This window comes from Bombyx mori, chromosome 5 (genome assembly GCF_030269925.1).
Source record: "Bombyx mori chromosome 5, ASM3026992v2".
Classification (NCBI taxonomy): domain Eukaryota; kingdom Metazoa; phylum Arthropoda; class Insecta; order Lepidoptera; family Bombycidae; genus Bombyx; species Bombyx mori.
The window spans coordinates 1834864-1856404 of NC_085111.1; the positions used below are offsets into that span (position 1 = coordinate 1834864).

General features: G+C 34.8%; 4 protein-coding genes across 5 annotated transcripts; 3 read left to right on the plus strand and 1 right to left on the minus strand.

Annotated features, from left to right (window-relative positions):
• The first annotated feature begins 14 nt into the window (after positions 1 to 14).
• On the plus strand, positions 15 to 4220 carry LOC101740727 (unconventional prefoldin RPB5 interactor-like protein). Its single transcript, XM_004926192.5, has 4 exons — positions 15 to 557; positions 629 to 872; positions 2422 to 3082; positions 3679 to 4220. The coding sequence occupies exons 1-4, from the start codon at positions 528 to 530 to the stop codon at positions 4181 to 4183; spliced, it is 1440 nt and encodes a 479-aa protein (XP_004926249.2). The 5' UTR covers positions 15 to 527; the 3' UTR covers positions 4184 to 4220.
• Positions 4221 to 4785: 565 nt separating this feature from the next.
• On the plus strand, positions 4786 to 12122 carry LOC101740588 (small ribosomal subunit protein mS29). 2 transcript variants are annotated; one of them, XM_021348047.3, is made up of 8 exons: positions 4786 to 4893; positions 5699 to 5912; positions 6997 to 7089; positions 8133 to 8278; positions 8651 to 8811; positions 9203 to 9344; positions 10516 to 10608; positions 11888 to 12122. In XM_021348047.3, exons 2-8 carry the CDS (start codon positions 5795 to 5797, stop codon positions 12074 to 12076), a joined length of 942 nt encoding a protein of 313 aa, XP_021203722.1. In that variant the 5' UTR covers positions 4786 to 4893; positions 5699 to 5794; the 3' UTR covers positions 12077 to 12122. The 2 variants fall into 2 exon arrangements, with proteins under 2 accessions (XP_021203722.1, XP_004926248.1); XM_004926191.5 differs by having other exon boundaries at positions 4805 to 5276.
• Positions 12123 to 12420: 298 nt separating this feature from the next.
• Positions 12421 to 13144, minus strand: LOC732934 (H+ transporting ATP synthase subunit g). The gene is made up of 2 exons (NM_001046933.2): positions 13037 to 13144; positions 12421 to 12741 (listed from the first exon to the last, which is right to left on the minus strand). The coding sequence occupies exons 1-2, from the start codon at positions 13074 to 13076 to the stop codon at positions 12482 to 12484; spliced, it is 300 nt and encodes a 99-aa protein (NP_001040398.1). The 5' UTR covers positions 13077 to 13144; the 3' UTR covers positions 12421 to 12481.
• Positions 13145 to 13280: 136 nt separating this feature from the next.
• On the plus strand, positions 13281 to 21541 carry LOC101740455 (dolichyl-diphosphooligosaccharide--protein glycosyltransferase subunit 2). Its single transcript, XM_004926190.5, has 10 exons — positions 13281 to 13444; positions 13847 to 14028; positions 14901 to 15169; positions 15913 to 16074; positions 16799 to 16946; positions 17031 to 17464; positions 17699 to 17846; positions 18237 to 18384; positions 19799 to 20020; positions 20632 to 21541. The coding sequence occupies exons 1-10, from the start codon at positions 13426 to 13428 to the stop codon at positions 20772 to 20774; spliced, it is 1875 nt and encodes a 624-aa protein (XP_004926247.1). The 5' UTR covers positions 13281 to 13425; the 3' UTR covers positions 20775 to 21541.

The following is a 21541-nucleotide window of genomic DNA, read 5'->3' on the forward strand; positions in this document are numbered from 1 at the left end:
TTTTATTGTTATGTAAAACCGTAATATTATTAAATAAACAAAAGAAAGCAAAGTTTCTAGCACTAAAATAATTACCACCACAAGAAGTTAATTTGAAATGCGATTTTTTATAAGTTAGCAGCTATTATCATGCATATTCAGAGTAGTTTTGTGAACTTTCAACATTATACTATTACACTACAAAAAATGGAAGATTTTGCAACGATTAAAAAACTAGTATTGCGCGTCGAAAGATTTTCCTGGTTTTTTCCCCGTTCACCTCTCAATCCCTAATCACCCCATTTTATGTACCTACTGTTTTTGAGAATCTAGATCATAGATTATACACCACAGAACACTATTACTTCTATCGAATGTCTACCTACATTTTTGTAAAAGGAAATGTGAACGTTTGCGTAAAACATTTAATTGAAATGGTCCTAAGAATTAAGAAAATCGTATTGAAACTATACCAACAAACCATAAAAGTGTATAAACATACTACACGGGTTTCTTTTTTGTAACAACCTGTACCTTACATCAAAGCAATGAATTTTCTAACAGATATTTACGTTAAGGTATGTAAATAATTGCAACAAAATTTTATTTAAATTGGCCAATTAATAAATAACAATTTTAATAATTACAGAGACTTGCAGAGAATGAAAAGAATTTACAATTCTGGGTAAATTATTTAAAGGAACTACGAGAACTTGACTTAAATGTTTTTGCGGATAAATTGACAGTACCAACTTTAGTACCAATAGGCAATCGTATATTATTTAGAGGTGAAATAATACATACAAATGAGATTACGGTTTCTTTAGGGGCCGATTATTTTGCCAAGTGTTCGTTGAAACAAGCCGAGATATTAAAACAACATAGAATAAAAGGTAATTTAAACTCAATCTTAAAATCAATTTCATAAATGTAATTTTTATATTTTGTAATGTATTTAAGAATTGTTTGTGTTCGTTTCCATTTCATCATCATCGTAATTCTTTTGACCACAATTAGAAACATTGATTGGTTACATTACAAAAATGCTACACATTTTTATGGGCAACCTACAATTTAAAAAAAAAAAATTAGAAATAAATTTTTATTTAGAATTATAATATTTAAAAATTCCAAACCATATTTTAATTTTATGCCTGTTAATAGGCCACCCACCCGCTATTAAGTGGTCATTGAAGCCTTTTGATATATTTATGTATTTCTTAAATGTGTGAATGTGCTCTTGTCTTACCGGCAAACTAAATACTAGAGCCCATATTTTTTTTTTTTATTGCCCTTGTAGGCAGACGAACATACGGCCCACCTGATGGTGAGTGGTTACCGTCGCCCATGGACTTCAGCAGTGCCAGAGGCAGAGCCAAGCCGCTGCCTACCGCTCCATACTCTCCACAAGCCTCGTTTGAAGAAGGACATGTCATAGCGCTCGGGAAACATCGTGGAGGGGAGCTCATTCCATAGCCGGATGGTACGTGGCAAAAACACCTCTGGAAACGCACTGTGGATGACCGCAGTGGCTCCAGGTAGTATGGATGAACTCTACTCCGGTGGCGGGCGGTGCGATGGTAAAAACGAGATGCCAGTATCATCTCGAACAATTCCTCAGAGCACTCCCCATGGAACATACGGTACAAAATACAGAGGGAACCGAAGTCCCTCCGCAGACCCATATTGTCTATGTAGCCATGATACATTGAGTCATGAATTAGATTTCTTAATTGTATTGAATAATAACTATCTTATCATGATTTTGACACAGTAATATGTTAGAAATTGTTTTCAATAAATAAAGGTTTGATGAAATGGTCAGTCTCAAAAATTCAAGCCAATTTTTTTTATTTCATGAATGGATTGCTGTAGCCATAGACAAATAACAAGAGGGTGGATCAATTTATTTTGCTCCTGACATCCTACTCTCACTCGTGTACCTGTGAATATAGTTCATGCAATAGTGCTACATTATCAGGAATTTAATAAAAAGGCAATTCATAGTAAATCTCTTAAAACTAAGCACTAAATTTGTATGTGGGTACTAAAGCCAGTTTAAGATTGAAATTGAATGATAGGATAGTGTTTCCTATTCAACTGTAACATCAAACTTAAGCTAAGACTGAGTCATTCATATTGTGGTAGAATTTTCATAACCTGCACTATATCCACAAAGAAAAATCATTTCAGTAGAAAGTGCCTACTAATCAGGCTAAGGCAAATTATTGAACCTGAAATGAATATGATTTTTTTAATTTTTTTATTGCTGGGACACAGGTGGACGATGTCACAGTACACCTGCTGTTTAGTGGTTACCGAAGTCCATAGACATCGTAAATGCCACGCACCTAAATTATCTCTCACATAAATTATATATAAATGAATTAGTGTCAAATGTATGCATTGATTGTAAATCTTTGTTTTATGTTAAATTTCAAGATGCTGAAACCAAAGTAGATATGTACGAAAAAGAATATGATTATCTGAAAAGTCAAATAGCATTTAGCAATGAAAACATTTATGGAACTAAAGCCGAAGAAATAGTAGAAATATATTCTGAAGAAGAAGACAAAGCCTGGAGAATAAAACACAGACAAAATGTAAGGAAATATAAAAAAGACCAGCAGATTCAAGAAAAAATAAATAATCTAATATCTGATGAAGAGCTTTGGAACAGGTTAGATGAACTTGAACTTCAAGAAGAATTAGAGAATGAGTTAGTGGAGATGAATAATAACTCGAAATTCAAGTTTACTGAAAATCCCTTTGTTGAACAGGAAGAAGCTCTATTAAAAATGAATGAAGTTGAAAGTGTCAACAATAATAAACTTATACCTGAAGAAATAAAATCAACAGAAACTAATCTAGTGACTAAACAAATTCAGGAGAACAATAATTTAATTTCAAAAGTCAATATTCCAGGACATAATTCCAAAATGGAGCTATTGCAGCAAGTTATAGAGAAACAGACTGAATTAGAACGTAAATTGATCCAATTGCAAAATAGGGAAATTATAACCGAAGGTAAGACAGAACAGGAATTAATATCGAAATTGGATGAGATGGAACAACTGGAAGAGCTAGAAGATGAAATGGACAGGTAAACATAAACCAGTAAAGTAGGTAGTAGTAAGAGTAGTTATTAAATTTACTACTGGAAAAACTTCTGTAAATTTACACTATCAAGTGTACACCCAGTAACTAATCACTATGTGAGAATTAAACTCCTGATACCAATATATAAAAATATACATTTATAAATAATGTTCATGGAGGAATAATAATGCATATTAATTTATTTTAATTGAATTGAAACAATATGGCAGTATTTTACCATATTATTATGATTGGTCACTGCCATAAATAAATAATTAAGGGTTTTCCCAAATTTTTATTACGATTGATGAAACATGTAAAGATAATAAAAAAAATTTATGTGTTAAAAAATTAAATTATCTTTACACATTTCATCAATAATAATAAAAATTTGGGTTGTACTCTATTTTATTATATTTACCTATACCTTAAATCTGAATTTGTTCCACTATCTACACCTGTTCACCTTCACAAATACTGAATTTTTATAACCCATACATACTATTTATGTGTTTAAATCTGAAGAAACATAAAGCACAAAATTCAAATAAAATAAAAAATTAATAAATTCACATGTCTTCATTCATAATATATTTTCAGATTAGATCATATATTACTAAATGAAAATTTTGATTTGGAAGAACAAGATCAAGAATTAGAGGTAGAAATAGATGATGATAAATGCCAAGATACAAATGAGACAAAACTAAAAAAGAGTGTTTCATTTGCTGATAACAGTGATACGGAAACTTTAGAGATTCTTTTCAAACACAGTGATGTAGAGCCAAGTCAAGAGATGTATTGCCCGGAGAAAGGTATTCGAAAACCAAGTGATGTGTATGAAATGTTCCCAAATTTAATAATTGGAGCTACTTCTATACTGAAGAAATCTAAATACATTAATGAAGATTTTGTCGAAGTTGAAAATTCATTTAAAGCAAATAAAAAAGTACTTTTTCCGACATTACATGAGGAAGATTTAATTAAAACTGTCGGCGTCAAAGATATTCAAGAAAAAGCCAATAATACTCAAGACAAAAAGAAATGTAATTCCACAAGGCCTATGAGCTTGTTCAAGAAAAAAAGGATGCAAAATAAAAAGTAGTGTATATTTATAATAAAGTATATAGTGATTCCTAAAATGAGTGTCTTTGTTTTCTGTATAATGATAGAAAAATTTTTTTTTAGTTTTATTTGTGATGGTATCCTGTTGGTAAATTCCAGTGTGCTTAGCGCGAGTTTTTTAACGTTCTCGATAGCGTAAAAGTTCGCTCATATTTGTATGGAATGGGATCGTTTGCCTTCGATTGCCGCTAGGGGCGCTGTTCCAACTGCATACAAAGTTGGATTAACTTTTACGCTATCGAGAACGTTAAAAAACTCGCACTAAGCACACAGATCAAAACAGTAATTGCACCTATATGACGCAAGGAGCGTCCATGTAACCTTCTTAGTATGATTTTAGACGTCTACATTTCAGTACCAAAATAATTTGTAAAAGTTGGGTTCTAAAACGTTAAAATTATTCAACAGAACAAAGGAGTTGTGTAAGTTTTTTTAGTGGTTCTAGCCATACTTCACGTTCAATTGATTCACAACATACAGATCCGGACCCGCGTAGAATACATCTTAGGCGATAGGTATCAAATACACTTTAAATGTAAAACTTGAAATTCCCAGGTAAGATCACCGCCTTTACGTCAGCCGTTTACTTTGACGGCAGATTTAGAAGAAGTGGTGGCCCCGGTTACCCTATTTCTCCTGAATTCTGTCTCCGGCAGGCCTAAAACACAACTTCCGGCTTAAAAAAACAAGGTAGTGTTTTGAAGTATTCTGTAATAAATTGTAATTATAATAATGGTAATCCCATGAAGTTTTAAATTTAAAAGTTGTATTTGGGTTGATACCTAGTTTTGTATTCCACATAATACAAACTAAGTCCATAGACCTATATACTTCAGTGACTAAGTCTGATATCTATGACATCACATAGATAATACACGACTCAAAAGACTAGAATGCAGGCCATTAGAATAATTTAAAAAGAAATAAAAAGAAGTTAGGTTATTTAGGTTATGTTATTGTTATTTTAAATATTTATTTAAATAAGTGCGTTTATAATGTTTACCCGTAACTGGAAGCATCTTTGTCGCCGCTATTCTCAGGCAGTCACATTCAGAACAAGTGAAATCTATCCTGTAAGTAAATTTGTAAAACGAACAGATGAAAGATCCTTACTGATATTTTCTATTGATTGAGTAACAAATACCCAAACTTTAATTTTTTTTATTTTCAAATTTTGTATTATTATCTATGTCAACATCAGTTTTTTGCGCTATAAAAATATTTTCAATGTATAAACTGCGTATACTTGTTTCTGGAATGAAAAGTAATGTTTATTTTTATCACCTAGCCTTTCACATGAACAAGCTATGAGCTATGGCCACCTGATTTAAAGTGCTTACCGAATCCATAGACATCACATCGTGAAACCCTTTTCTTGCTTTGCTCACTTTGCTTATCTAGTAGTTCACTAACTACTGACTAACTACCACAGGGGCCAATGTTAGATTCCCAGTTAGAGTATTTTTAAAAACAAACATGCCTCTCATAATTGCAGGCTCAACACAATGAAAATCAAATAGGCCTCTTCTATACTATAAAGCCAGACTTGTGCAAGCAGTTGTTCAATCATGGTGGCTTACCAAAGAGTTTCATGAAGCAGACAAAGACATTCACTGAAACAGCCATAATGGTGCGACAGCCTGCTTTGGATATAATGGATTGCATCAGAGCCTCGGATATGAACAAGCCAGTTATAAGATATGTACTCTGTATCCTTTTAACACATTTGTATCTATTATAATAGGTAAAGGTAATATCAGTTATATGCGATAAAATTATTTTTTTAACACATTCACTGCACTAAGCTATGCCTATTATAAGTGAGGTAAATTCCATAATGGGATATTAAACACTACAGTACAGCCACATTACTTCTTGTATTAAGGAAACTATTTCCATACAGAATGGGAGACAATAATATGTACATGCTTCACAGTTAGAAATATGTTTGTGTGACAGTTAAGCTAAAAAGAATATCTTAAACATTTTTTAGTAGTTGTAGAGTGTCTTCTAAGGCTGCATGGGAGATACAACCACCCCCGCCTATTTCTGCCATAAAGCAATAATGCATTTTGGTACTAAGAGTGGGTCAACCATTGGACTCTAAACTGAGACTTAGAACTTATTTCTCAAGGTGGGTGATGACATGTTATTGATGTTTATTGGCTTCAGTAACACCAGATAGGCCATGAGCTCATCCATTTGTGAAGATGTTTTGATTGAATAAGGTTAGACAGTAGAAAACATCTCAATGCGAGATTTGCCACTTACATGAGGCCCAAGTGTCAATTGTAATTTTTTTTAATTGCTTAGATTGGTGGACCCGCTCACAGCCCAGTAAATGCGCCTATAACTATACTGAGACCTTAGAACTTATCTCAAGGTGGGTGGTGCATTTACGTAGTAGATGTCTAGAGGTCTATGGGCTTCAGTAACCACTTAACACCAGGTGGGCTGTGAGCTCGTCCACCCACCTAAGCAAAAAAAAAACAGCTTGAGATATAAGTTCTATGGTCTCTTAGTATAGTTACAATGGCTGCACCACCTTTCAAACCGAAACGCATTACTGCTTCACGGCAAAAATAGGCAGGGCAGTGGTACTACCTGTGCGGACTTACAAGAAGTCCTACCACCAGTAAAAGTAAAAGTAAAACCTGGTAAAACCCACTAAGTAATACTTTTCTGTATCTTGATCTGACTTATAGATAAGTAGGTATACTCTACATTTATTGTGTGTGTGTATAATTTTTGTTTAATGTCAATTAATAAAGATATTCCTTAGCATTAAATCAGATGGTGAAAAAGGTTCAGGTAAATCATTGACATTGGCCCACCTCCTACACTATGCACTTGAAGAAGGCTACCTTATTCTTCATGTTCCATGGGGTAAGTCTATAATTTACTTGCAACTAAACAGTAAGATTGTTGCTTATTACTGAACTAGCTAGCTGCTCATAATTTTAATCATTTGGAATACACTTTGTATCTTTTGTATGAAAGATCCATGCTTAATAATGGGATGAAAGTTTTCTTTCTCAAGGTCAAATTATTTCTGTACAATGACTGTCACTTTTGCATTAATAACGTTTTTATGCTATTGTGAAAGGCTTAACGACGGGGAGAAGATCTTCCACCGAGTGGGTGGCTCGGTAGACCGAGATGGTCCAAATGTTGTTGTTTGGAACTTGTATATATGCAAGCTTATCTTGAAAATGTCATAAGCGAGATTCAGGCATTTGTCAAATATCTTGTGTTGTACGATGGCTACCTGCCACATTATGTAACTCCTAACACTGTAAAATTTATTCCAGTTATTTATCAACTGTATGATAAACTTACAATCGATCATACAATGACCATTAACCACATTTCGAAGTCGTCGTGGCCTAACAGATAAGACGTCCGGTGCATTTGTGTTGAGCGATGCACCGGTGTTCGAATCTCAGGCGGGTGCCAATTTTTCTAATGAAATACGTACTCAACAAATGTTCACGATTGATTTCCACGGTGAAGGAATAACATCGTGTAATAAAAATGAAACCCGCAAAATTATAATTTGCGTAATTACTGGTGGTAGGACCTCTTGTGAGTCCGCGCGAGTCGGTACCACCACCCTGCCTATTTCTGCCGTGAAGCAGTAATGCGTTTCGGTTTGAAGGGTGGGGCAGCCGTTGTAACCATACTTGAGACCTTAGAACTTGTATCTCAAGGTGGGTGGCGCATTTACGTTGTGGATGTCTATGGGCTCCAGTAACCACTTAACACCAGGTGGGCTGTGAGCTCGTCCACCCAAACATACATATCATGGTTGAGTAGAACATGAAAATGTAAAAAATTCTCACTCACTCCGCATTTATAGTATTAGTAAGGATAAGTTAGTAGTTAGACGCACTAATGATTGCTTGATATTATTCTCATCCATATTCTAGTGTCAGAATGGTTACGAAGAACTCCTCGTCATAAAGAAATGACCAATTCTCAGACAAAAGAAGGCTTTGTCGATCTTCCCCTGGACGCCGCCGAGTGGCTGTTGCATTTCAAGACTCAGAATCAGGCATTGCTGAAAAACTGTGAGGTGAGTATTACTTTACCATCTTATCTATTTAAGCTACATAGTGGCTGTAACTTTTGATCCGAGTGTTATTATTCCAGCGGTTTTTTTTATTGCCTTTGTAGGCTAACAAATGGTACATGGCCTTCTTGATGGTGAGTCATTACTGTCGGTCATGGATGTCAGCAATGCCAGGGGCCAAAAAGTTGCCTATTGCAAGAATCGATGCTTCCACCCAAGGAGTAAATATAAGTATATTTTCGTACAGTTTTAAACCGGATGGGGCTATGTACGGCAATACCACAAAAAACAAGGCTTGATGATAATAATATATAAACACAATACCACAAATTTTGTCAAAGTTTGTTTTCTAACAGTAAATGCTACGATTTACAGTTAAAAATCTCTAAAGATTATGAATGGAGCAAGCGAGAGAAGACCGAAGCTGGTTCCCCCATAGCGGCACTCGTAGAGCACGGCATAAACAGAGTCAAATACGCTTGTGACGTCATCGATGCACTCCTCCTAGAGATCAAAATACTTTCTAACAGTAAACAGTAAGGCATTTATTCATTTAATTTTTCACAACTTGGAATAAGTTGGTTAGTCCTAAATTTAGCACCGCCTCTCGTACTTACGAAAGCCGATGTCATTCCCGATGTGTTAGCAAAGTCTCCGAGGCTAAGCTCTGTGAACCAGCTCGCCCACCTGTCAAGGTACAGCCAAAATAGCACTTCAAGGCTACTGGTCGTTAAGTGGGGAATACTTAGATTAGAATGTAATTTTGTAAAGATTACGATTTTTTCATCGCCCATCACTAGTAGGTATACCTTTTTTTGTTTAAGTTGAAACTTTTATTAATACCTTTTTTTAAAGATTTTTCTGTTTGTATATTTATTCGAATTAAATTAAATAATATATTATATCATAAAAAAAATACCTTCGTAGATGCAAAACATTCGTCGCTATTGACGGCTTCAACAGTTTCTACTATCCAATGACGCGACTGAACACGCCCACCAAAAAGAAAATTAAGCCCGAAGAGGTGACACTGACCAATTCGTTTCTGGAGCTCACTAAAAATGATTGGGTGAGTGAACAGAACATTGGTTTAATTGGTTTGTATATTTGGCCACATCGCAAGGAAAGACAGTGACAACTTAGAGAAATTGATGGTCACTGGAAAGGTCGAGGGCAAGCGACCAAGAGGCAGGAACCCGACCCGTTGGACGGACCAGATTCGTGCAGCCCTAGATACCACAGTGCACGTTGCTCTGCACTCAGCTGCAGATAGGAACAGATGGCGGTGCACTATAAAAAACAATCTGTTTCAAGGCCATGACCACGACCCTCAGTAATGAGGAAACCGACGCAAGGAGGAGGAGGATATTTAACTCAATTTGTTCGCATCTTTCATTCCCGATCCTGCGGACCGAATGGTAAACAGTCGACGTTTACTGGTGGTAGGTCCTCTTGTGAGTCCGCGCGGGTGGGTACCACCGCCCTGCCTATTTCTGCCGTGAAGCAGTAATGCGTTTCGGTTTGAAGGGTGGGGCAGCCGTTGTTACTATACTGAGACCGTAGAACTTATATCTCAAGCTGGGTAGCACATTTACGTTGTGGATGTCTATGGGCTCCAGTAATCACTTAATACCAAGTGGGCTGTGAGCACTTCCACCCATCTAAGCAAAAAATAATAAAAAAAACGTCGCCCAAAACACGTCATTTCGGATTCTCCCGATCCACTAAAGCTCCTTTTAGGTACCTCAAGCACCGATCATCTTTCTTGTCGAACCCGTCGCTTACGACGAAGGGCTCGGCGAGTATATTAACCCCCAGACAGGCCACTGAGTTTCTCGCCGGATCTTCTCAGTGGGCCGCGTTTCTGATCCCGTGGTAGATTCCCCGAAGCACGGCTCTTGGTTAGTGTTAGCAACGTAATCAGGTTTGAGCTCTGTGAGCTTACCTACTTATTAGGGTTACGCTGAAATGGCCTCTCAAGGCCATTAGCTTAGGTAGGGGAAAAAATTGCATCTTTGGTTTATTCATGTATTACTTTGATCAGTGAATTACCTTGTCCCAGAATTGACGTCTTGTATATCTCATATTGTATTATGCTAGCCACCATAGCGCGCAGAAGAAGATTCTGCCTTAAGGACATTGAATGTTCAATTTTCGTAATAAAATTCTGCATTGACAACAATTTGTCTCTATATAGTAGGTACTACACAACATACATTAAATTGAATATCTCTTTTCAGAACAATGGAGTTGTAGTATTAACAATAGATCAACTGGCTGTGCCAGATGAAAACCAGGAGAGTTTCCTACCCAGATACTTGTTATACAAAAAGGTACCTGCTATTAGTTAGTGTAACAGAAGTATGCACATAATGTTCACTGATGGTAGAGCATATTTGAGGCTGCAATTGGTATACACAACCGTTTGGGCTATTTTTGCTTTTTTTATTACCCTTGTAGAAAACGAGCATGGTGGGGGTCCACCTGGAGGTGAGTGGTTATCGTCGCTAGTGGATTTCAACAATGCTACAAAGAAGTCGTTTGTTCCAGTTTGAGCCCCATTTTGAATTCATAAATATTATAATCTTGCATATATAATAATTATAATGAAGAGATAATTTAAATCTACTAACAAGATTGCGAATAATTGCAAAGTAATCATTTAAAATTATGTGTTGTAATTGGGATATAATATTTACTCATAAAGTTAATTTTGATATCGGGTTTGTATGGTACATGTGAATATTGCCATCATCTATATATATAAAAATGAATTGCTGTTCATTAGTCTCGCTAAAAATCGAGAACGGCTGGACCGATTTGGCTAATTTTTGTCTTGAATTATTTGTGAAAGTTCAGAGAAGGTTTAAAAGGTCGATAAATATGAAAATGATCGGAATTAAATAAAAATAACAATTTTGTTTTACCTTTGATGTGTCCCCCCCTCGGACGGATTCCTCTTGTTTGTTTTAAGTTTATTTTATACAAAAGTTAAGAGCTAAACTTTATTTATCGATTGAAGCACTACGAAGTCTGCCAGGTCAGCTAGTTATTGACTATATTGCATTCTCGGTCTATAATCTGAACGAATTTTTATTTTAATAGATCAATTGTATTTATCTTTAGATTTTTATGGATCACCGATTATGCTAACATAATATACAAAGGCCTCCCACATGATGAACCGACGACATATCGCACATACAGTGCTATAAAGTTACTTATGCAATTTTTGTTAACACTGAACTGAGTATGAGAAAATACATTTTAAATAGTTATTAGTGAGACGAGAGAGATGTTTGCTTTTACTGATGAAGTTTAAAGTTGTAGTTTAAATATTATTTTATTTCTATAGTCTAGCGGAACTATATAATAATATGTTGAATTTTCCAATATTTCTCATGAAAAATTACATAATATGCATAAGTGACATTATCGCACCATATTTGCGGTATTGAGGTTTTGCGGGGTTCCGCTGGATGCAAGCAGAGCAAGATCGATCTTAGTTGCGAGGCTTGGGGGAGGCTTATGTCCGGCTGTTGGATCTGTGGGCTGATAGAAAAAAATATACATATACATATTACATGTTTTGAATCAAATTTATTGTTTCAGGGCTTTGAACATCTAGACCCCTTTGTGCCTATCGAAGTAGGAAGATACACAGATAAAGAATTTTTATCTTGTGCGAATTACTACAGAGATCGTTTGTGGCTCAGAGGACCTTCTGATCTGGAAACCGAACTAAAATTCACAAGTGCTAGTAATCCTTATAACTTTATGTTACAATGTGCTCCTTTGTAATTTAATGTAGATTAAATAAATTGTAGCCATAATAATACTTATAGAAGGTCTTTTATTTATTTAGTAAATCATCTTTTTCCTTGTTCCTTTTCATAAGAACTAGTAATTACTAGTAAGTTACTAGTAAGTACTCTATTATTTAAAATCTACCACAATCAATGACACTAAGTTGTAGTAAAAAGAAATATTACTGAAATAAAATGAAAATACTACTAAAGCTTGTGAATAGCTAGTAAATACAAAAAATCAGTTGTTGTTATTTTTTTCAATTATACTTAGTAAACTAATTTAAAGAGCAACACCAAAATATAAAATTTCCCTAACCAGGTAGTGAAAATCTCAAATTTAATCAATTATTTATTGACGTTTGCATAATTTCTACAGATTTATTCTTAAATTAAAAATTTAAACATCGTATCCAACAAGGTGACGTTTGCCAATGCATTCACCAATGTAGAACCAGAAGATGACTTCAGCTCCAACCAGAACATTTAGTGTGGCCTCTTTGACTGTTTGCCTTTTCCATGCTCCTGTCTTAGCACTTGTGATCAGATTACCGATGCCTTGTCTAATCTGAGGCAGCTCACTTAGCTTGGGTGGAGCAAGTTCAACGCGAGCATATTTCATAAAAATATTTAATTTTGGCCTCGCCTGAGTGATGGCAGCTAAAATGAAATTTTATCAGTTATTGAAACTCAAAGTTTTCAGGTTATTCAGGTCTCGATCAAAACAGATTTGGTCGTTCGCTTGCAAAGGGTTTTTTACAAAAAATGTAATGTTTATAGATGTTTTTATTTCATTAAAAAAGGCATATTAAAAGTGCATAAATCTTATTTTTTATCTAATCCGATTTAATGTTTCGTTTAATTTGCACGGTTTGGTGTTGAACAAATTACATAATCAAAATAACCACTAAAATGTATATTGTACAGCAAAATCAAGCTCAATATTAAAACTTACTATTAATAAGAGTCGGCACCTTAGCGACTGCACTGGCCATTTTAATTAATTAATTAAAACAAATGAAGGACGCAAGGCAGTCACAAGATAATTTTCAATTTTAGAATTTCTGTGCCTGTCAAAACTACAAGTGAATTCAATTGTCCAATGTCAATGTCAAATTTTTAGTGATACCTACTTTTTATTAATTTAGTCGATTTTTGCTCAAATCGCCTTTTACATGGCAGGTTTCCAAAGACAATTGCAACGTTGATCTTTTATGTCAAACGTGTTTGACTTTGAGTATTTCTGTGGCCGGCAATTAGTTTTTATCAATAAATGAAAAATTAAAGAAAATACTTACAAATTTTTAACACTCGTTACTAGTAATAAATACAATTAAAACTTATATGAAAATGTACTTTCGAGGTAAGTAAGATGACAAACTTATAACGTATATCTCGGCGTGGCGTAAACCTGTATTTTAGCAATGTTCTGAATGAATAAACCGATAGTAACCAGAAAATTTTTATTATAACATTTTTTATGCATGCCTGAAATGATTGTAGTTGAATTACAAATTAGTCCAGACAGTCTAATAACCAAACAAAAATAATATGGGACACGTCAGTTTTACCAAATAGACCGGCGCTTGTCGATCCTTCGGTTTGGTTATGCGTTATGTACTTTCTCCGCACCATTAAAAATATTGACTAAGGTTCCAATCTACACGTTACATTTAAGCAAATGATGAGAAGATTTCTACATCTAACTCGTGATACTTACTGTAACTCTACTAGAAAATCTATAAAAAATGTAATATATTTTCAGTACAATTGCTCATCTTAGTGAGTATAGCAGTAAGTAATGCCAACATTCTCCAAGGCACTGTGGATATCAATCGCCTTCAAACCATACTTAAAGACAACTTAAAGAGCAAAGATGTGGGCACCCTGTATTATGCTGTTCGAGGATTGAAACAGTTGAAAGCTGATGTGCCAAATATTTGTGAGGTATAGTATTATTTCGATTTTCTTGACTCGTAGTAATAATTAAAGTTACTTCTACTAATTAATCTTCTATATCTTCTATATTAAAATTACTTCTATTATGCTAGCTTTGTGTCCAGTGCATGTCTTTGTTCTGTGTGAAATATTTATATATAAAAATAGGCAGTAGCAAACATTATATTCAAATGTCAACAAATAATGCCTTAGTGGCCTATGGACCATGACAACTGGAAGATTTTAGGAATGTCTAAATAACATAATGACAATAAAAACTTCTTCTTCTATATCGTTCCCTCACTACTGAGGATCGCGACCACATGTGATGTTCTTCCACTGTGCTCGATCATGGGTGGCATGGACTGCATGGTACAGAATACCGCCAAGTTTGCCTCTTGCTAGATCTGACCATCTGGCTGGTGTGCTGCCCACGGCGTGCTTGCCCTCTATGTGACCCGTAATTATGACAATAAAAAACATGATATTAAATGGTAAAAGTAATTTTTATTCATGAGGTACAGATAAACTGCTCTTATATGATGATATGTTTCAATAATCTATCAGTTCCATCTTCAAATAGGACAGGTGGGGCCTACTAAGTCTGCAAGTTGCCTAATTGCTACTTAAAAGATTCTATAAGCTCTTTCAGAGGCTTATTCTAAATTGAAACAATTTTGTGAATTTTATTCAAGCATTGTATTGTACTATAAATCTGAGAAATAAATAAGTATTAATATACAGCTGCTATTAGATATACATTGTATTGATTATGGTCTCCAGTCAACATTTAAAATCAGGGAGGATGTGAACTAGCCTTTCTTTTTTTACAAATAAAATAAGTTGGATAAAAAGTGAGTAAACACATAGTTTGTTAACAGGACCTCAAAACGATAAAGTATGATGTCAAGAACTTAGAGCAAGTGTTTTACCTCACAAACTTGGCCCTTCTTACAAACTGTCAGAATTCACTCAAGCCTGAAGTATTGGCGACTCCAACCCAAGCACTAGACAAAAAGGATGTCACCATACAGGAACTGTACTTAGCTGTGTATACACTAAAAGCTCTTGGTAAAGGAACTATTTATGATAAAGAGGATGCTTTAAAAAATCTTATTCAGCTGCTGAAAAAGGATGACACACCTGCCAAGTAAGTGTTGGGATTAAACCTTCCTGACTAGTAAGAGTCAAGTATTGTCAAATGTCTTTGTATTGTCAGAGTCAAGTATTAATGTCAAGTCAATTATAGATTAGTATTGATATTTATGGAAACATTGTGTGAGATTTCTATAATTGATTAATCTTAAAATAGTCTAAAAGTTGAGAAAAAACATGAACAACATATGAATTTACAAAAGAAACAAAAAGAATTTTAGTCAAACACTGACCTGATGTACGCTTCTAATATCGATAAAATATTGAATACAATAATTAAACCTGAAAATGTAAAAGCAATTATATTTATAGTAGTTAGTCTTCACCCAGTGATTGAAATTTAATGAAACACCTTAAGATTAAGATTCATAGATTAAAATTTTCTACTACTATTTAAAAAAAACTATTTCCATAAAATTGTATTATATTAATAAGTCTAGTCTATTAAAGAAAAAAAAGCTAATTAATTGACTAATTGGAAAAAATTACTATTGTTGAAAAAAAAAATTCAATTTTTTTTCTTGATAACAGTTCTTTACTACTTTGTCTTTGCTTATTTATATTTAAGTAATAGAGAAATATATACTCTCCCATATAAGTTAAAAATAATTTAACAATCTTTAATGCTATAATACCTATTTTACTTTGACCAAATATGAATTTGTTAAAAAGAATGCTAATAATATGTCTATGCTATTAAAATTCAGGAGAGTAATTTAGTATCTGTATTATTTCTAGTTATGGTTATGTATTTGCATTATGTGAGCACATGGGCTGTGGGCTATGGACAACTTCGCATGCTGAAGGAGTTATACTTGCTGCTGATGAGACAGACTCTCGTGCCTTACATTTTGAAGGAGGCCTACCTGTCACATCACAACTTTTGACTACAATAACCAGGTAAGTGACGTTCAAGTATTCAGTTAATCATGGAAACTCATTTTAAGAACTTTTGCACTGAGAGATAAGTTCTGAAGTATGTTTGTAGTGTAGTTCTTGCATGTCACACTTTCAATCAGCTCTGCTACAAACATTTTGGAATTCTTTAATTTTAAAACGAAATTAAACATATTACCGCAAATCAGCTTTTCTGTCATATTAGTCTACACTGGGGTATGACAAAATGGAACTGTAGTATTTTTCACTAAATTCATTAATAAATTATTATGAGGTTTTCGCAATCAGTAGGTACTTGAGAATATATTGTATATTATTTAAAATATTGATTACAGTTTTTTAACTACCTATTTAATGAAATTTGTGTATGTACATGTACTCAGTATTGGTTTACATGGTTGTTAAAGTATAAGGATATATCAAATGATGTGATGGTGCTCAAATCTCACAGACAGATACCATTGATAATTAAAATAGATATCTAACACACTTCCACAATTAAGTTACGTAGTGAAGAAATAATGTCATGTGATACACATAAAACAAAAAAAACTAAATTTATGCCCTTAGGCATACTGCTACTTATAGCAATCTATGATAGGTTAGGTACCCCCATTGTGATTCGCCTTCAGCTAATGTACCTATATATTGTTTTTAAAGATATATTATATAGAGATAGATTGTTTAGTAATGAATAACATAATATACATGTTCACACGTTCCACAGGACATACAAAGCTCAAAAGAAGCCGACGCCATTCACGGAGGAGCAACGGTACAAGTTCGCCGAGTACCTGTTGTCGCGTCGGTCCGTCAACACCGCCAAGGGCGTGACGCTCCTCCTGGAGGCAGCCACTGCCATCGCGGACGATGAAGTAATTACTAAATTGACTTTAAGATATTTTTAAGTAAATGCTATTAGTAGCAGTAGATAAAAAACTTATTTTGTTTGGTTACAGCCCACACCGATCAGCATTGCGGTCAAAGGCAAGAAGTATGTGACCTCTGAATCTGACAGCATCGAGTTCACCATCACCGACCTCATCGGCAGGCCGGTCCGCAACCTCAAACCTGAAGAAGTAATCGCACAGTCTGGCACCAGGCTCGCCGACGACGTCGTTGTGCTATCCAAACAGCCTTTAACCCAGAAACCTAACGAACCGACTTTCGTCCTTAATCTAAACAAGATTAAATCACAATATGGCGTGTACAAGATCGCTTTAAGTGCCGGGACGAAGACGACCAGCGTGAACGTGGCCGTGCTGGGAGAGATCCAGGTCGCCAATGTCGAGGTCGGCGTCGGCGACGTGGACGGCACCACCAGCCCTAAGATTACAACCATCACTTACCCGAATAAACTGGTGGATAAGTTGCTGGCTGATCATATGCAGAAGTGAGTTTTTGTTTTGTGTCTTTGCATCTAACCTATTGTCTTCTCTTGCGTTTCTGATTCCAAAGATTTTACTGCTATTTTTATCATGTATGTTCCCGTTTTCAGCACACTAAGAAAAAAAATATATTTCAATTACTGTAAAACAAAAGTACAATTCTTACTATAATATGTATGACAAAAAATATGACATTAAACATGATACATGTAAAACATAATAACTCTATTTGTTATTAGAGTGAGCCTGAAGTTCACAGTTCGCGACAAATGGAACAAGCCCGTTTTAGTTCAACAAGCTTTTGTAAGGGTTGCCAGCACAGAGACTGACGATGAAACTATCTTCGTTGCAGAACCTGACAACACTAAAGCATATAAAGTTGAATTGGTAAAACCATAATGTCACTATTTACTTCTCTTTTTTCAACTCACCCAATATATATTTTATTTGGTTTAAATTAAAGTCGATTTTTGCAAAAAGATCACAATCTTATTAATACATAACTATATTATCTCTTCATTAACCGTTATTTTGTTTATAAATTAAATTAAAGTAAAATACTAAATAATATTTTAGCTGTTCTTCCTAAAAAATCTAAATACAACGTAAAATTGTACTGGACATTTAGATTTTTTTTATTGCCCTTGTTGGCAGACGAGGATACGGCCCACCTGATGGTGAGTGGTTACCGTCGCCCATGGACTTCAGCAATGCCAGGGGCAGAGCCAAGCCGCTGCCTACCTGCCTTTGTAAAATGTTTTTTTTTCTTCATGATAGAACATCGGCAGCATAGCGAAGCACCTCAACTACGCGTCGGGCTCGTACTCCCTGAGCGTGTACGTAGGAGACAGCGCCGTGTCCAGCCCCGTAGCCTGGCTGCTGGGAGACGTCTCCTTCAACTTCGGCAAGGACGCCAATGCTGTTGGTCTGTATATAATAGAATTCAGAAAATTAATAGTTTTTATCATTTAAATGATATTCACAAGCAAATGTTTTTGTGAAATTATATAATCATACTAGCTGTACTCGCCCGCTTCGTCAGGCATTTAAAATTAACATTATTATTATTAGGGAGTCCAACACTCATATAAATATTAGCCTATCCATTAAGTACATGTATTTTCTACATGGATACCAAGTTTCAAGTCAATCGATTGCATGGTTCAGTAGTTATAACGGAACATCCGTAAAAATCACTATAGATTTATATACTAGTATAGATTTACCATTCAACTCGTGCAATAAATCATGCTGTATGAAAAATAGAAAATGTAATAATTATAACTAAATAGAAAATGTAATAATTATAACTAAATAGTCACAATACAGGGTGTCCCAAAATTCAACGATAAAAATGCACCACAGGGTGGACCTGCTCATGACTACTCTAGAAAAAATAGAGAAAAAAAATATCTCGATTATTTATTTATACTTATTGTACACAAAGAAGAAAATACAATAAAAACAGATTTAAAAGAATGTCTAAATACTATGTACAAATGCGAGCTTTATCGATTTTTTTTTGAAATTACCAATAAATTTTTGAAAGTTTTTGAAAATCAACACCCATCATGGTTTTTGTTACTATTGTGACCACAATTTTTCAAATATTTCTGATCTTTTGTAACAGCAACGTAAGTAGCACTCCTGTCTATCGCAATCCTTAAAACTACCAGAACACGTTCAGTTTTTACATAAAAAATCATCAAACTGTGGTGAATTTTGGGACACCCTGTATATGTTTGAATTGTGGAATATTGCAATAGTCTAATAGTGCACGTGACCTAGACATGCGGAAAACAGTACTCTATGAAGTAATGCCATATGGCATGACATTCCGTACCGCGTAATATGGCATTAGAACAGTACTCAGTACTCTAAAGTTTAATTTGTATAGCCAGCTAACGATTACGTATGTCTTATTGTACTGAATTTTTGGGTGTTATAAATTATAAACCTTTCATTATTACTAAGTAAACTCTATAAAAGCTTACTTTAGATTTTGTTTAATGTATAAATAAAATTAATTAATATTTACATTTTTAGTTACAACTTATAAAATATAGTACATAATTGCGACTTCTTTTTACACCCGGACATATACAATAGTACAGTAGGTACTAAAAACAGAACGCAACGGACAACGAACCTCTAGATATTAACCGACCTTTAGATAATATGTTCTGTGGATATGAATGTCATATGTAGTGTTATATGACATGCTAAATTTTGCCGGGTACTTAGGTACTGTTACTTAGGTACTGTTACAGTACGCGGTCGTGCTATATTACGCGTACTGCATGGCACACAGTACTTACACATGTCTAACGTGACCGCAGGGGTGGCGCGGGCGACGGGTGCGGCGGGGGGGCGGCTGCCGGAGCTGGCGCACACGTTCCGCGCGGCGGAGGCGCGGCCGGCGCGCGCGCTGTCGGACGTGTGCAGCGCGCTGTGCGCGGCGCCGCTGCTGGTGCTCCTGCTGCTGTGGGCGCGGATCGGCATCAACTTGCGGAACTTCCCCCTCGTACCCAGCGCGCTTATATTCCATCTAGCCCTTGGAGGTACCGACCTTTGTATGAGTTTGTATGTAACTGACGCGCTTATTACCGTCTGCCGTTGTGGTATTACCTTGTCACTGAACCCCGTACATACTATATAAATAATTCAACTTACCTCGAGACGTATGGACAAAATTCAAATTTTCTTATAATAATGAAAATAATCATTATTCTAGTTTATACATCTAAATAATTAGACATTCCAGCCGTGTATCCAATATACACGAGTTACTCTGCCGTCATTATTAATTACGTAGTTTTAGAATAAATCGTGGGTTTTGTTTTTCATAAAAAAAACTTGCAATTTATCAAAAAGTCTGAAAATATAGTTACAATATAACATACAACACAACAACAAAACATGGAAATAGTTGTTTGTCCTTTGCCAAGAATCCCTGTTCAGAATTGATTTGGGTGCCTACCCTAACCAATACATGAGACCCTAATGCCAAAATTCAATTTAGATAAAATGACCCGATAATCACAAATTATTAATTGTTAGATTAAATAAGTATTATTTTAATAAAATTACCTTCTCCAAGAAATCCATACGAGTACATTGGCCATGTTAACAGTCCAGGTAAGTAAATAATTTTGATTTTTTTTCCTCCCAGCATCTCTCGGGCTGTACGTCGTGCTGTGGCTCCAGCTGACAATGTTCGAAGCCATCCGCTACCTGCTGCCCCTGGGCGCCGTCACCTTCCTCTCCGGACATCGCCTGCTGCAGCGTCTCGTGAAAGACAAAACCTCCAAATAATTATAAAAAAAGAGACTTTTGTACACATAAAGTTATTGTGTAATTACATGTGTAATTTAGTAATAAAATAATTCCAATATCAACAAATTAAAAACTCAATAATTTATACTTTACATTTTTTACAATTGAGTATGCAATTTCGAAAAGGGCACATGTCACATATTTTGTCAAATACGTTTTTTCATATACATGTAGTTTTGAGGCTTACCTACATGCATTTTATAATAATTCCAGTAATTTTCAATTGCTAATTAACACTAAAATATATCTCAAAAGTTAATATTTTAAATTTTACACTGCTTTAGAAAATAATTAGTTTTTTTTTCATTTCCTGAACATTTTACGTTTTCAGAGATGTGCCCTTTTCGAAATTGCATATTCAATTATTCTTTACATTTTTTGAATTTTCAAAGTTCAACTTACTTAATTAGTTCATCTACAGACATTTAAATTTTAGGGATTCTTCAATATTAATAATGCCTGTGTTGTAAAAGTGTAATGAGTTTAAGAATAGAAACTACTATACCTTTTTTATTAGAATATAATTTCCGCCCTTGTACACACACACACTACACAATCAAGGATCTCTACATGTTTAAATAGATAATGAAGAGTATGAAAATGATGTCTGGCTTTGGGGTATGTGAAACTGTTCCATCTTTATCTTCAGTTTGAGTTATTTAGTTGAATGTTGTTTTCTTACGAAATTAATATTCAATTAAATAATTCTACATTTATAAATTTAATAAAAAAATATGATTTGTTAA

Bases quoted from the DNA above. Each gene is read 5' to 3' on its own strand.
- LOC101740727 (XM_004926192.5), top strand. From the start codon at position 528: ATGAATTTTCTAACAGATATTTACGTTAAG. The intron at 873-2,421 runs GTAATTTAAACT...TTAAATTTCAAG, and splicing joins AAAACAACATAGAATAAAAG to ATGCTGAAACCAAAGTAGAT. The intron at 3,083-3,678 runs GTAAACATAAAC...ATATATTTTCAG, and splicing joins CTAGAAGATGAAATGGACAG to ATTAGATCATATATTACTAA.
- LOC101740588 (XM_004926191.5), top strand. From the start codon at position 5,199: ATGTTTACCCGTAACTGGAAGCATCTTTGTCGCCGCTATTCTCAGGCA. The intron at 9,345-10,515 runs GTGAGTGAACAG...ATCTCTTTTCAG, and splicing joins AGCTCACTAAAAATGATTGG to AACAATGGAGTTGTAGTATT. The intron at 10,609-11,887 runs GTACCTGCTATT...TTATTGTTTCAG, and splicing joins GATACTTGTTATACAAAAAG to GGCTTTGAACATCTAGACCC.
- LOC101740455 (XM_004926190.5), top strand. The intron at 15,170-15,912 runs GTAAGTGTTGGG...TATTATTTCTAG, and splicing joins AAGGATGACACACCTGCCAA to TTATGGTTATGTATTTGCAT. The intron at 18,385-19,798 runs GTCTGTATATAA...ACGTGACCGCAG, and splicing joins CAAGGACGCCAATGCTGTTG to GGGTGGCGCGGGCGACGGGT.
- LOC732934 (NM_001046933.2), bottom strand. From the start codon at position 13,076: ATGGCCAGTGCAGTCGCTAAGGTGCCGACTCTTATTAATA. The intron at 12,742-13,036 runs GTAAGTTTTAAT...ATTTCATTTTAG, and splicing joins GGTGCCGACTCTTATTAATA to CTGCCATCACTCAGGCGAGG.